The sequence below is a fragment of the Dermochelys coriacea genome, chromosome 10 (genome assembly GCF_009764565.3).
Source record: "Dermochelys coriacea isolate rDerCor1 chromosome 10, rDerCor1.pri.v4, whole genome shotgun sequence".
Taxonomy (NCBI): Eukaryota; Metazoa; Chordata; order Testudines; family Dermochelyidae; genus Dermochelys; species Dermochelys coriacea.
Window position 1 is genome coordinate 59,976,080 of NC_050077.1, and position 16,125 is coordinate 59,992,204.

Consider the following 16,125-nt stretch of genomic DNA (forward strand, 5'->3'; position numbering starts at 1 on the left):
TTCATGTCTGAGGGCCTTGATAATGGGAGGGCAGCTCACAATATGGCATTCAGCCCTATTCCTACCAATTATGGTGCCTTCCACAGCCTGAACGCCTGCTCCCCTCACTGAGGATCCGGGCTGCGCTAAAGGCCGGTGGAGGCAGGAGCTCTGGGGGGCTGCTTTGGGGGGCCCCACAGGCCCAGAGCAGCCCAGGGGATTAGCAGGGGGCCTGTACCTGGCAGAAGGAAGTGGAATGACCCACCCCCAGCAGTGTCGCTCAGGAGAGGGGTCTGGGGGGAGGGCTCTGTGCCCCCCCCCACTCACCAGTGGCAGGAAGCGGAGTGACACAGGAGGCAGCCAGGGGGCTGGATTGCTCTGCTTCCGCCCACCGCTGGTGCCTGCGGGGCTAGGCCTGACTCCTGCTTCTAGGGCCAGGCCCCCCCCCCTTCCTCCCCCGCTAATCCCCTGGGCCCCTTCCATTGCTGGGGGAGAGAGCTTGGGACAAGGGGTGGAAAACTAGGGTGGGAAGAGGCAGGGCAGGGGCAGTTGTCCTGGGCCCCCCACCCCCTCCCATCCCCCCTTGGAACATCCCTGCCCCTTGCAGTGGGCACACCGCACACGGGGGCCAGCTGGGGGAGGGGGCTGGCTGCCGGCGCTGCAGCATACGAAGCACAGAGCTGCGTCGGGCATCCATGAAATTATTCTGCATGTGCCTAAGGCCGGCCCTGATGGCATGTGTCCCATGGGTGGCGGTGGGGCAGCAGTGGCCCAGCCCCCTCACGGGCTACGTCTCTAGGGTAGCTGGGAGGAGGGAGGGCTGGCTCCTGCCCGCTGTGGGGGAGAGGGGAGGGGTACCGTGTTGCAGCGGAGCTCCCCCGGCCAAGGAAGCGCCGAGGGTGCGGCCTACAGGCAAGGCCTGCCCTGTGCCGCTGCAGGGTGTGAGGCCAGGCACATGGCGCTGCGTGCGTTGTGCGGGCCTCCCCCGCGCTGCCCCGCCCCCTCCCCGCCGGCTGCCGGAAAGAAGGCGCTTCTGTGGGGCTGACCTGCACTTTACCCATCAGCCAGCGCGCCGGGTTCAGCAAACCCCCCCCCAGTAGCGGCGGCTGCAGTAGCAGGAGGCTGAGGTTGGGCGCCGCGGCTAGGCAATGTGAGGATCCTCCGCCGGAGCCGCCCCCTCCCATCCCCCAGTCAGTCAGGGAGGGAGGGAGCGAGCCTGCCGCGGCCTCTTCACGCGCGCAGCACGGTAAGCCGGCCCGCTCCTTCTGTCCCCTCCGCGCAGGGACGGCCTGCTCAGGGCCTTCCCGTGCGGAGGGCGTTGCTGCTGCTTAGCGGCGGGTGGGCCACCGGGGGGGGGGGGTGGGATTGTCGCCTATGAGACCGGCGCCATCTTGGCTCGGAGCGTGGCCTTGTAGCGCCCCCCCCCCCCCCCCGCTTTCCCCGGACCGGCGAGCTCCGGGGCTCGCAGGCTTTCTAGCGAGCCTGTTTAGTCTCCGCGTACAGCGGGGGACGGGAGCTTGCCGGGCTCACCCTGCCGTGTCCGCGCTTCGTTGGTGGCTCCCGGATAGTTGCGAATGGGGGTTGATCCTCCCTCCCCGTTCTAGCTGTGCGAGCAGGCTTGTGATCCCCATTCAACCCCTCCTGCCCGACGCCAAGCCCAGGCCTAGTTTCAGACACCTGGGGTCACGGAGCGTCAGAGGGAAGTGCGGAGGCCACGTTAAAGAGAACGGTTCCAGCGGGAGCTACGCTGCTTCCCCAGGATCTCTGCGCCCTGCCCTGGCCTCACCTCACCCCCATTTGAGCTCGGGGTGAGAACTTCTAATTTGTTTACAAAGGTAACGTTGCCCCCTCTTTAGGAGGCACTTACCACCTCATGACAGTGAAGCGGGAAGGTGCTTTTTAAAGGGAAGTTTTACCACTGGCCTGGGTGCTTAATTTTTTTTTTTTTTAAATTTGCTTCAAACTTAAATTTCATCATTTCAGTTTCTTTTAAGTGTGTTCATCGCTAACCCAATGTTTGACAGCCTCTAAAACAAACCAAGACCATGCAAACCATGACATTGCCCTAATAGATTAAATCATGCCAACTGAAATCGTGTGGACCAGGTGTAAGGTGGTGGTGGCCAGGTGGATGATTTAGGTTGAGCTTTGGGCTTGTGATGTAAAATCTAGTTTTGCTTCTTAGGAACTCTTAAAGGGCGACTGTTAAAGTTTAACAGTCTGTTTCATTACATCTCACAGATAATTTAACGATTGTCCTGACAAATTGACCGACAACCAAGGCCAATCTGAAAAGCTTTACTATCATGAAATAGATGTCTCTATTCTCTTCTCTGCAAGGATAGTTACTTCCTGATTTTGTACAACTGAATCAGAGAATAATACTAAGATTTATAGGCCCATGGAAACTATCCATGTTGGAATTTCTGCAGCACACTGAGGGTGGTAACATATCAACTATAAATTGCTGAGGGATTTCAGTAACTTCTTACATTTTCGTAGCTTGTCATGTCAAAAACAAAGATGACATTTTATAGCCTTAGTTTACACACGCTGTTTTGCAAAAGTTCTTCCCTCTTCTCCCATTGTATTCTTGCCCACTACTTATTTCTTAAACACCAGTTTTCATTTTTTTTAGTTTAAGTGTGTAAACACTCAAAATTATTATAACAGTCCACAATAAGGATGGGGACATGTATATTTAGTAAGCCTATTACAGCTGTGCTGAGTGTACATCTGTGGTATTAAGGTGGAGATACAACAGCTATGCAGAGAAGCAAAAACTCGTATTCCATCATGAACTTAGTTTTCACTTGATTTTGCTCAGTAAGATATGAAGTTGATTTTTTGACTTGCATCAGGCTCAAACATTCTGATGATTACAGTTGAGTAATATCCTAAAAGTTGATGCAGTTGTGGCTGCTGTAATGAACATTCATGACTAGTGTTAGTTTTTGTTGTTCAGAAATGTAGCAGTATTGGCCAGAATCTTCTTTAAAGGAAAGGAGAAGCTTTTTTTTTTCCTAGCTGCTCATACTTATTTTTAATTTTTTTCAGCAATCCTCTTCTTTCAAGAAGTTTTGTCATTCCATGAAGAAAACTTGAAACTTGTTTTAAAAGTTAAAACTGTGAACTCTTTCATGTTTCTAAGAAAATGAGGTTTACTCCACAATTCTAATCTGTCATGTATAGGATTTAATTATAGGTGATGCTTTTAGTTCTCAACATTTGCTTTGTCAGGATCCCACTTCCCATTTGGTAGTGTGGAAAGTATAGCATGTTCATGATTCCCTCACACATTATCATAACCCACAGATTGAAAAACTATTATCTACACGGCTTAGCTTAAATATAGTCTCTATTTCTAGGATCAAGGGTAATAGTTCTGTTAACATTGAGAGAAACCACTAGGCAGGGGTGGGCAAACTTTTTGGCCTGAGGGCCACATTGGGGTTCCGAAACTGTATGGAGGGCCAGGTAGGGAAGGCTATGCCTTCTGAAAAAGCCTGCTCCCCACCCCCTCTGCGCCCCCTCCCGCTTCTCACACCTTGACTGCCCCCCTCAGAATCGCTGACCCATCCAACCCCCCCGCTCCTTGTCTCCTGACCATCTCCTCCTGGGACCCCCCCAACCCCGCTCCCTGTTCCCCATTCCCTGACTGTTCTCCCCCCTGAACCTCCACCCCATCCAACTGCCCCCTGCTTACCCCGACTGTCCCCCGGGACTCCCTGCCCCTTATCCAACCTCCCCGCCCCCTTACCATGCTGCTCAGAGCAGCAGGACTGGAAGCCACACTGCCTGGCAGGAGCTTGCAGCCCTGCAGCCAGAGCACTGGCGCAACGGTGAGCTGAGGCTGTGGAGGAGGGGGCTAGCCTCCCTGGCCGGGAGCTCAAGGGCTGGGCCGGATGGTCCTGTGGGCCAGATGTGGCCCCTGGTCTGTAGTTTCCCCACCTCTGCACTAGGCTCATGCAATGTGTTATCTGCTTTAGCCTATTTAAAAAGCATAAACTTTACAAGACTATTTGTGTTCTGAATGAGCTAGCAGTACTATGATAAAATAAATGTGAGGCGCGTATGCAGCAAGATATCTGATTCATTTGCCACTGAAAGATGACAATACCCTGGACTGCTGTGTTGATGACTGACTTGTTAGTCGGGCTGTAAGAAAATTGCAGATTGCGATTGTGCTGCGGAAACTTGAACTTTTAACACATGCTACAATTTTGTATAGTTTCTGCAAGTTTCAATAACTTGGTGACCTGGCACCCGGCATCACACTACTACCGAATTTTTTTAGAACTTTTTTTATGGTACTTGAACTGACTGCAACTTTTGAACCAAAAAAAATCAACAACTTTCATACAGCCTTACTTATCAGTCCTTTATTTTAAGGATATTCCTAGAAAAGGTGGAAGAAACTGCTTGAAAGAGGTAGATATGGAGTGTTTCATATGAGGTGTTAATTTATAAGTGAGGTCATGTGTTGTTTAACTGGATGATATAGGCCCTCTGCTTATCTTTGATAACTAGGAAATAACTCTCTGTTATCGTATGTGTTTCTAATACGGTTATATTGTAAAATGACAGGTTTCAGAGTAGCAGCTGTGTTAGTCTATATCCGCAAAAAGAAAAGGAGTACTTGTGGCACCTTAGAGACTAACAAATGTATGAGAGCATAAGCTTTAGTGAGCTACAGCTCACTTCATAGGATGCATCCGATGAACTGAGGTATAGCTCACGAAAACTTATGCTCTCATAAATTAAATAAAGCTTATGCTCTAATAAAGTCTCTAAGGTGCCACAAGTACTCCTATTATAGAATGAGTTACTGTGCCTATATTTATTTCTCAATCACATTCCGGGTGCAAATGTGTATAGTTTAAATTCAACAAAGTGCTTTATAAACAAAAGTCAAATAATAGTTATTCTCGAAAATGCAGTCAATATCCACTCAGTGAATATCCATATTAGCCTTCATAGAAGCCTAAGAAAAGAGATGTGGTGCACATTGCCTTAAAGGCTCGTGAATTCTGCCTCTGCACCATTAAAGGAAGTGAATTTCAGAAGAGGTCCTCTAACTGAAGAAGAAGGGAAACTTAACAGAGAAGAAAGCAAACCGGTCTTGCAGATGCCTTGCCTTTTAATTTTTTTTTAACCTTTTATTTAAAAATACCAACAAATACCACCAGCAGCTTTCACCCCCCAAAACCCTACCTTGGGAACTTGCCTTAAAAAAAAAAAAAAAAAAAAAAAAAAGGCTGTTAGAAGGGCACTTTTCTGGGTGCAAAAACAGGCACTCGGAGTTAGGAAGTGCTACATTTACAATTGCTCGTCACAAAATCAGAATTGTACTTAGTGCATATGCATTATGGTACAGTCTTGAATTACGTGATTGCATACAATTTTTATTCCCACAAGATCCGTGCTTAATTCAGTCATTGTATAGACGCATTAAGGGGGCAGAATTAAGGCTGTCTGGGCAGTATTAAAACTGTCATTAACCTAAACTTTCTGTTAATGTAACTTTTCATCCATTATATAGAGTCTCATCAAAGTCAACAACTTGGATTGCGACCAGAAGTGATTTATTAAAATAAATAAATAAATAAATTCTTAAATCTGATGTAATATGCTGTGTGGCTAATATCTTTTCATCCGTTAGCTTTGCTGAACAAATGTTAACTGCACTACCTGAAGCTTCTAGATGGTCTTTAAGAGTAAAGTGCACTGCAATAAATTGTGGCTGCCAGACTAAAGTCAAGGATAGCTGATGTGAAGTCAGAGTCTGACATTTGCATATGGCTAGGCATGTGTGTCCATTTGTTTCAAAGTGCTTTTGGCCAACAATACCACCTAAGATTGTATACGTAGCCTGGGATTCACAAGCACATGAAACAGCAAACCTTTCGAATAAAGGGTGGATTTATTCCCTCATTAATAGAAATAGAAGCAGTCCCAGATGTATTCTCCAGATACTTCTCCCACTCACCCCTTCAAAATTTCTAATACTGCTACCTCCTTACTCAGATTAAGGTTCAAGCAGCTCTCTCATTCAGGTTTTAATCTTGGCCAAATGCTGGAAAAGCAATGTGTCTGATTTAAATAAGGCAGATAATCTGGGTTAAATGGCTATGTCATTTGCATAGCAGTGGCACTCCAGCCCATGTGTGTCTTTTCCCTTCTCTTTCACTTGCTGAACAAAGGGTTGACGAGAATAGTCTTGCAGTAGCTAAAATGAGTACTCAAAACCATCCTCTGGGATCTGTTGTTCAGGAACTGGTCAGAGTAACTCGTGCTCTTTTCACAGTTTGTGTGCACAAACACGTGATTGACTTTAATAAAGGCTGATTTTAAAAAAAAAAAAAAAGTTGTTTCAGTGCCTGGTCATTGTTCGTTCCTAGGAGAGTATCCGCTAATGAAACCAGGTCTATTGCTCTAAATATGTCTAAAACGTCCTCAATGGAATTTTTTGACAACAGGGAGATTAGATATAGTATAGCCAACATAAAGAGAGTGTATCTAGACACTTGATCACTTATGCTTACATACCACAGTTTCTATATTGAAGAATAAGGAATCATCCTGTCCTATCAAGCCATTGATATTGGGGCTCTAGTTTAAAATACTCCTTATAGAGAACTCAGTATTAAAATTAAGTCCATTAAACATCATAAGGAGACCACCAGAATGCCTTCACATGTGATTGATCTGTGTCATGAACTATAGGAGGCAGTGGTGCAACCATGATAAAAGTGTATTTTCAGTCACCAAAATCTGACTAGCTGAATGCGTGGAGATAGTCTCAGAGGTCATGAGATCACAAACTAATCCAGAAGTGCTTCTGGAGCAAATATGGATACTGAAGTCATCCCAGTACTGCAGCAGGAAAAAACAATAAACTTGTAGAAATTTTTCAGTGCAGAAGGGCAGCCTGTACATCAGCTTTATTCTGATATCACTCCCATTAACGGACATTCTCAAGTGAGTGTATAACAGTGGAGCTGGTTGAAAATTTTCAAATAAAATATGGGCTCTTTATGAACATTTTTCAATAGGGGTTTTAGAAACTTCTTTTTTCAGAAAAGTTGTATGACAAAACTTTTCAACCTGCTCTATTCAGCTAGTTCAGGAGTGAAGCTTTTGAGCTAGCTGAATAATTTAAGTAAGCAAAGAATCTTCACAGCAACGGTTCCTTTCACATAAAGCAGGGTGTTCGTCAAAGCAGTGGAATACTTTGCTGAAGATGCTGTACTTAAATAAACTGCTTATACAATTCAAGGAACTCCTGTACTGGCTAGTAAGTAAGGTGATCTGGTGGTGAAGCTGTTCAGTTAGTTTTCTTAAACTGGCTGACAAATTTGACACAGGTTGTGATTTCAGATAAAGCAACAACTTACTATTTCAATGATCCTGATTGTGGATGCTTCTGAACCAACTGAACAGTTTAACAGAGGTCCCAGTCTGGCAAAGTAACTGTTACTATAGGGTTGAAGATCTTTTGTGGCACAATGCAAAGACTATTTGCCTAGCCAAATCCATTCCCAGTCCACTATATTAGACCCCAATAGAATGCAGGAATGTTTTTGGCCGAATATGTCTAACACTTTTACGTCTTTTTCCTATACTATTTAGGAAGTCTTACACACATGCTATATTGGAAACTGAAAATAGCCAATGTAAAAAAATTTCTCAATTGGCTTCCATAATGTATAAAAATCAGTTATGATGAATGATTTGTTTTGGTAATTAAAAAAAAATTATAACCCCTAAGAGCTCCCAAATTCTCTCCATTAACTCGTGGTTTTACTTTCTGCAGGATGTAATTTTCAGAATAGAAGGGCCCAAAAATTAATGAGGCTCAGAAAATGAACTCTTTTTCTTTAGCCAGTTTTTAATTAATCAGTGTTCTTGAAACTCCTCAGAAGATTCAAGCTTTACTCCGATTATATGATGAAAGCTTGGAGGAAGTTACATTGTGCTTTTCAATAAAATGTATACGTTTCATCACAGTAGCATTCAGTATACTTTGTATTGGTCAAATTCCCATTTATTAACATCACTTCCCCATCCCAATTTAAGTTACTATAGTATACTGAGCTTAATGCTTGGGAAAGATGACCGTATGCTGAGTGCATGATCTTTGGCCCTTTTGTGCATTCTGCAGCACAAGTGGGGGGAGTGCGAAATTGACTTAACAGCTGTGCTGAGGATTCCTGTTGTGGGGGAATAATTCAACTCTGAGGTATAAATTACTTCACCATCCAAAGGGAGCTTGGCTGGGGATGGTACTTCGGTGCTCTGGCAATCCCATGCTGGCATAAAGGCCCCTTTGGGAAACATTACCAGCTGTTGTAGCTTAGTGCAAGCTAAGCCGTAGCTAGCATATAATGGGCCTCAAGATCAGAGAGCCATAAGCACCTATATTGTGGCTACCTCTTGTTGCTGCATGTAGTGATTTGGGCAGCTACGGATTGCGTTTAACACCTCAAATGTGTTTGGGTTTGTTTTTTTTCCCCTGCTCTGGTTGATGCTGCCAGATAGTTGATGCAGCATGTGAAACACTTGTTTCTAGGATAGTTTTGAATTCTTTACGCCGAACTTATTTAAAATTCAATAAGAATCAGGAGCCTTTAAAATAAGGAAGTTCTTTCTCTGTGTCAGTAAATTTAGACCTGTACTAGCATGGCACTAAAGAGATGGAGCTGTGGTGGAGAAAGAATAAGATATAGGCACAATTCAGAGTTAAAGTTTGGTGGTAATAAAAGCTTGTTTTAACTTGTTCAGTTGAACGGTTATTTGATCTGTTTCTCAATGATGTTTTCATGCATTAAAGACTGTATTCCTCCTCTTATAATATTTCATAATTCTTTTAAGTATAAAGTATAGGTCAGGGCTGAACAAATTGTAAGTCTGTTTGCCTCATGTGGCACATTACAGAAATTAATACAATGGTGCCTTCCCTAAAGAGAGAGATTATGAGGCTAGAGAAAAGAAGTGGATAAGAAAATGACAGAAAAGGGTTAAAACAAACAAAAATAGTGCAAGACAAAATACACAGAGAAATCATATGAATTCTCATATTCTAGTAGAGACTGCACTAGGGTGAGAAGTGAGGAATGGACAACATGACTGGGTGTGCACTGAGCTTTTGCTTAATTTCCAATTGGTGCACTGCCATTGGGAAATCTCCACAAGTAGATATGGCAAGATGCTGTGGTGAAATCAATGGTGCCTTTCTTAGAGCAAGTCTAAAGGAAGGGGATGATAATGCAAAGGGCATCTTGTTAAGCAATAGTGAGAGCTCTAGTGTAGATTTGATCCTGTAACTGGGTGTCAGTAGTAGGAAACAAGTCAGAAGTTGGTTTGAAGGAGGAATTTGAAGGAGCTGTAGGACTTTTGGCACAATAGAAAGAGGGATTCAGTTCTGGATATTGCAAAGTATGTGGGAATAAAAAGAATAAAATGATTGCAAGAGTGGAGGAGGATGCAAAGGAAATGATAAAGCAAGGAGAATGAGCAGAGGTGGGTTTTAATAGGTCTTCCCTAAAGTATTTAAGTACCTGGCACCCAATACTACAGACTCCACCGATATCAATGGAAGCAAGATCAAACTCCTCATAATTTGCAGAAATGTTAACAATAAGTAAGAATTTGAACTGAGCTTATTTGGGGACTCATTCTGTATGAAGGCTACAACTCATAAGAGTGTTCCGTGGTCATATTTGCATCAAACACAATAATTTTATTATTGAAAGGTGTGGGTTATTTGGCCACTTCCCTTCCCTCCCCCCACCACTTTCCATGACACACTTGTGTGATTATTTTTTATTATCTAGTACCAAAATGGCAGAACTGTTTATGGAATGTGAGGAAGAGGAGCTAGAACCATGGCAAAAGAGAGTGAAAGAAGTTGAGGAGGATGATGATGATGATGATGATGATGAGCCAATCTTCATTGGGGAGATTTCAAGCTCCAAACCGGCCAGTACATGTAAGATAGCATTTTCTACATTATAAAACAAACCTTTTAAATATATATTCTTGGTATGATGAAGAATGGAAGTAGTAATTTAAAAAATTACTTTTTTTAAAAAAGATTAGATTTTGTACTGTCAGTAAAGAAAAGAGCTAGTACATTACTTCAGTGTTTTAAATTCATTTAATTCCTGATCATCTACCATACACTAAAAATACAACTGTCTCCTGGGACCCAAGTACAACACAGTTGCCTGCCCTTTGTCCCTCAGGTTAAAGAAAGGACATTTGAAGGCTTTAGTATACTTCAGGAGCTTGGTTAAGATACCATTTACATGACAGAATGAAGTAATATTGTAACTGAAGTCTCCAACCTGGTTGTCTTTGTAGTGAAGATTGGCGCCTGCCTAAACAGACATAATAAACATGAATGTAATCCATCCTTTTTAAAAGAGCTAACTGAAAAAAAGTCTTTCTACCAGTGTAAGCCTATCTAAATGTCTGGACACTTTTCTGATAAGGGAAAAGCAGTTTCCCTGTGTCTCCAAAAACGTAATCAGGGAAGGGGGGGGGTGTTAACATAGAATCACTTCAAGGCACCTTTGTCAAATAAAGATGTTGCTCTTAATAATCTGATATTAATTCAGTTGAAGTAAGAGTTCATGTTCATCAAGTTCTGTAGTTTTCTCCTAGTGCAGGGAATGAGTTAGGTGATTATGCCGCCATCAGCTGTGTCAGAATTCCATGTTTGTCCTATACTTGGGCCTTCGCAGGTAAGTAAAAGAGAAAATGATTTTTGTTACATTTATGTTTTAAAATCTAAGTATTTGTAATCTTCTAAAATCTCTGTGTACTGACATCTATGTATCTATATCACTTTCTGTTACTTATTTGGGGTCGTAAGTAGTATTTTAAATGCTACTTTTGGTATTTTAAAAATCCCTACTATTCACTTTTTAAATATTAAAGAAGCATTGGTAGTATATTACAGTTGATGTTAAGATAGTAGTCTAATTTAAAATGCATACTTTTAAAGGGTTTATCCTCCTGGAAGTTTGAAATTATTTTGGTTGGGAATCTGGGATATCAGGTTATCTGCAGAGGTAACTTTGGGGGTGTCAAAGATGGCTTGAACTGGAAAGGATATTTTTAGAAGATGTTGGCAAAAAAATGTAATTTGGGTAATGTTCCACATACTGTCTTTTCCAAACAATATTTTAAAAATGAAAAGTTGACTATATTTGTGTTTGTAATAATTTTAAGACATGGATTAAAGTACAACTTTCAAAAGACCATTTTAGATAAATAGTTACATGGCATGCTGGATTATGCTGATGTATTTTTTTTTTTTTTAAATATTCTATACGATGCTATGTATTTTTTTGAAGAGTTGATTAGTCCTTGTACATTGCAATGTAGACTTCCTGGTTGTTGTGCGAATCTGTCAATGTGGGACAACATGTCAGTAGGAATACTGTGCATTTTATGTGTAGATAATATTAATATGGAATATACACATTTGGCATAAAATGGCAGTAGTATATAGAACTGGAAAAAATAATTCATTGAGCTAACTTATTTTTAGTGGTTTAACATTTTCAGTTTTTATTTTAAAAAAATCTGGGAATTGTTCAATGTTCATTTTCCAGACATTAAAATTGGGATGAAATTGGGTTTAAAAGTTAGAAATCGGGGAAAAATCCGGGGGGAAAAAAAGAAAAACAAACTTTTGTAATGTACACATTTTACTACAGTACAACTGAAACCTTTTTTTTAATGTACAAAGGTATGTTTTGTTTCTCTCAGAGCTAGTAGTTTTTCCAGAAATCCTGGTTTGCATATGCTCGCATAATTTTCTTCAAAATATCCTCACTCATGTTGAGCCTCTTGCTATCTTGGAGGTAGTCTGACTTTGAAAGTATGTGCTCTGAACCAAAAGATCCGGGGGGTACACTCAGAGCTTGCTGTGCCACTTGGCTGGAGTTGGGAAGGGTGTCTTGATGACTGTTTCAAAAAGCCAGCACATCTAGTTTTGCATTGTCTGAGTTAGGCAAATTCATATAATTATTAAATTCCCTGTTCAGATTTGAAATTTCATCTTTTAGTGGCAAATGGTTGAAACACTCTGGCATAACGGTCATAGTCTGCTGCAAAATTCACCTTGAGGAAGGGATGCAACATCTGGATGACTTTTCCAAAAAGAATCTTCTGCACCAAATACTTCTGGATTCAGATTACGGGACATGGTTGTCTCCTGTTTCTCACTGAGAGTTGTGTAGAAGGTTTTGAACTCTTTTGGTTCTCTCATGTTCCGGGGTGGGAAGGATTTCCAGAAACAACTGTTTTTGGGTTGTTTGTTTTTTTTTTTGCCATATGTTTCTCCTGCAACTTTTATGCTCAGTTCAGTTTTGGTTATCAGGATCCGATAAACATCTGTATTGGCAAACGTGTTGGCTGTAGTTGGAGAAAACTCCAGTGTTTTCTGTGTGTCATGCAGTGATTCTAAGTTTTCAACAATGGTGCGTAGAATCCGGCGGTCGTTTTGGTTATTTTTCAGTCTCTTCAGAGTTTCTCCTTTTAGAACCAACAAACTAAGGATGATCTAGGAGATACATTAGCACAGTCCACATGTTATCTACACGACAGGCAGCGAAATATAGGTTCATCCACTGATGTGGCACAATGGGTAGGTTATCAGCAGTTGGCTCTGCACGCATCTTGCACTGTGTAAAACAAAGCCTTCAACTTGTTTGCATGCTTGAAAACAGCCCTGAATCCAGTGATGCAAGATTTCATGTCTTTCATTTCTTCTGTAGCAGTAGCTGCTGTGAGTGCAATGTTAATCAGATGAGCAGGACAGGTAATACGTAGCAGTTCCAGTTTATGATTGAGTGTAATCTCCTATGCAAATTTAGCCATCTAGGAAGCAGAATCTGTGTTAGTTGTGGTTACATTTTGCCAAGATAGTTGGTATATCTCAAACATGTCATCATCTCAAACATGTTGTCATTTTCTTTCAGATATTTCCAAGTGACTTTATCTACATTAGGAAAGGTTTTTCTGCTGTAGTAATGTCTCACAAAGTCACTAATAGGCCCCTCTGCTATTAACAGTGGTGGTCTGGTAAAACAAAGAGCATGCACTGTGTCCTCCCTTTCATTAAAGCACTGGTGAAAGCTCCTGGAGTGAGATGCCCTCCCCTGGGAGTCTAGGAAGGAGAAAAAGCCATTTTGGAGGTAGTCTGGAGCCAGCCACAGAAAGGGGGGAATGGCTGTGTGGGGATCCAGAAGAACCCAGGTTGGTCCATCCAAACCTGTAAAGAGATTAGCACTACAGGAGGTAACCGGGTGGATAAGGGGCATTAACTATATTTTTCTGTGGAGGATTGATTGTTTAAATTCAGTGCCACGCTAAACAGACGCAAAGAAATAGGCAGGCAGTGTCTCCTTGTGAGCCAGTCATAGCACAATATTAACATTGTTTAATTTTTCTGACCTCCATCGTGTGTGTGTGTGTGTGTGTGTGTGTGTTCTGTGTTTTACACTGTGGAATTGCTTTAATGTCAGAGCTGCAGAATACAACAGTCACGTAAAGCTTTAATGGTTAACAAAAATAAGTACCTGGAAAAAATACTGAGTGGATTTTTTTAAGGGGTGTAAATCAGTAAAAACTGAACTTTAATAAAAGAACAGGTAATTTATCAATGAAAATCGGTAAAAACTGAAAACGTGGAATACTACTTATTTTGTAGCCACATTGTTTCCAGATTTCAGAGTTGCAGCCGTGTTAGTCTGTATTCGCAAAAAGAAAAGGAGTACTTGTAGCACCTTAGAGACTAACAAATTTATTAGAGCATAAGCTTTCGTGAGCTACAGCTCACTTCATCGGATGCATTTGGTGGAAAAAACAGAGGAGAGATTTACACACACACACACAGAATTGTTTCCAGATGTAACTGAATGAGGGGCCTAACCCCTCTTCCCACCCTCCACCCCGAAGTCAGTGGAAACATTCACTTCACTTTCCCATTCTTTTCACCGAGTTTTGGATCAAGCCCAAATGACTATATTCCTATCTGATAATGTTATTGAAAAAATGATCATACGAGTCTAGGGAAACAAAATTAATATTAGGAAATAACTTATCTATAAGTGTAAGGAAATGGCATTCATTAATATGTGTGTGGTCTTTCTTTAAGTGAAAAGTTCTTATTTATAACTTTGGAAAAAATAATTTTCATTGACAATTTTACTGTTGTTTCTCCATTTCTCTTTTAAAGATAAAAATATTAAGAAATGTACATGTTGTATGTGCAGTATAAACACTAAACAATCCTCTGTCACCTCTGTGAAGTAGGTCAACATTAATTCCCAGTTCACAGAGAGTGAAAGTGAGAGAGTGAATTAGTTAAGAGACTTACCCAAGGTGATACAGCAAATCACTTGAAGAATCAGGTTATAATCGAGAAGTTTCTGGCTTTGTACTTGGGCCTGAATTAAGTCAATCTGTGACCCTAAGCACACCATGACATGGTATTCTCTGTGACGGTTGTTGTGGCTCAAACCCTGAGCTCTTGCCCCACACTTGGAATGATAGTAGCGGGAAGTCTGTCTCCTCTTCCAGAGAGGCAGTGGCATGGGGCTCTTTTCTGTTTCCTTGGAGCAACAGCAGGGAAACTCTCCCACTGGGAGCAGGAGATTTAGCATCAGGTTTCCCATATCCTTGCAAAGAGGCAGTATTGGCAGCAGAGAGGGCCCTCTGTATCCATGGTGTATCTGTTTGGGTGGATGGACTGGGACCACTGTACTCTTCTTCTGCCATGCGCACGGTCCTCTGTTGGATTGATACGTTGTTGGAACCTCCAACAACAGTGGATCTTGGAATTACAACTCATTGAGATGCACTGGGTATTTCACACCACAGAACTATTATTTCAGGCTGTCTGCAGAGTAAGGCAGAATTCTTTGGGTACTTGGGTTGTGTTTTCAAGATTTTCTTTGATCTCATGAAGGATATACTTTCTTTTAAATGAAATCTGAAATTCTGATGTAACCAGACTCAGCTCCAGGAACTGGGATCCAAGGCATGGACCTATAGTGTCTGCCTTTATCCAGTTCTTCCCACACTCTGTCCCCCCTGTTGCTCCACAGACTGGCTGCCTCAGTAATATACAATTACTCTGCCAAATAGAGTGAACATAGCTATGGGAGAGTGAATGAATGAGATTCTTCTCTGGCATATTAGAGAGACAAGATGGGTGAGGTAATATCTTTTATTGAATCAGCTTCTGTTGATGAGAGGGACAAGCTTTTGAGCTTACACAGAGATCTTCGAGTTTGGTAAACATTCTCAGTGTGTCACAGATAAATACAAGGTGGAACAGATTGCTTAGCATAAGTAGTTAACGCACATTTCAGGGGACCATTCTCTGGCTTGTTCATTATCGGCACAATAAGAAGGTTTCAGTGTTTAGAATCTTGATTACTGTTGGTGATAAGCACGTCAGAATGAACACAATTTTGTTTATTCCTCTTTATTTGTAAACTGAGCAAATTTGATGTAGAATCATTGAGAGGCAACTAGGGAAACTGCAGGAAGCCATTTCTAATCACTTTTGTATGGACTTGTATTTTTGGAGTACATATCCACACTTTAAACATTGGGTTTGTCCAGAATACAGTGGTTAATGCATCTAATGTACAAAGTGGCATGGGAAGTCTGAGAGAGTAGAAGAGGAGCTTGACTTTACTTCCTGAAATAGCACCTCCCACAGTAAATTCCTCCCTTTTGCCATACAACAGCATTAGTTCAGCTTTGTCTGGAAAGGGAGAGTACCATTTATTGAGTTACCTGTACAGTTTCCTACAGCTCATCCTATTACTGACCAGCCCCTGTGCTGCTTAGTTTGATATGTGACACAGTAACGGTCTTATATGATATAATTGTAGGCTGCTGCTGTTAGCTAAAAACAATATTCTACTTACATTTCTTAGATAAAATGTAGTTTATTAAACTTGCTTGCTTCAACACTGTAAAAATAAAGTTTTGATTGTGATTAGTTGAAGTAAAATACAAATTAAAAATCCACGTTGAAATTACAAGCTGTAGATTGATGAGGTGGATTCAGTCATAGGCCTCCATGGAATTTGTTTTTCTTTTTTAAACTATTCA

The 16,125-nt window shown here is 41.8% G+C and overlaps 1 protein-coding gene across 13 annotated transcripts in view; it reads left to right on the forward strand.

The window, feature by feature from the left end:
- The first annotated feature begins 999 nt into the window (after positions 1–999).
- The window catches only part of ZNF280D (zinc finger protein 280D), a 124,776-nt gene continuing 109,650 nt past the window's right edge, over positions 1,000–16,125 (forward strand). For 5 of the 13 annotated variants that reach the window (XR_006274927.1, XR_006274928.1, XR_006274926.1 and 2 more), the window contains exons 1-2: positions 1,000–1,225; positions 9,816–9,970. Coding sequence is in view for 9 of the 13 variants with exons in the window: in XM_043494498.1 (XP_043350433.1) it covers positions 9,823–9,970 (148 nt within the window). In the remaining 4 variants the exon portion in view is untranslated. Of the gene's footprint in view, positions 1,226–1,583; positions 1,815–9,815; positions 9,971–13,119; positions 13,270–16,125 lie in introns of those variants that run through there. The other 8 variants (XM_043494490.1, XM_038420104.2, XM_043494491.1 and 5 more) reach the window with 8 other exon arrangements.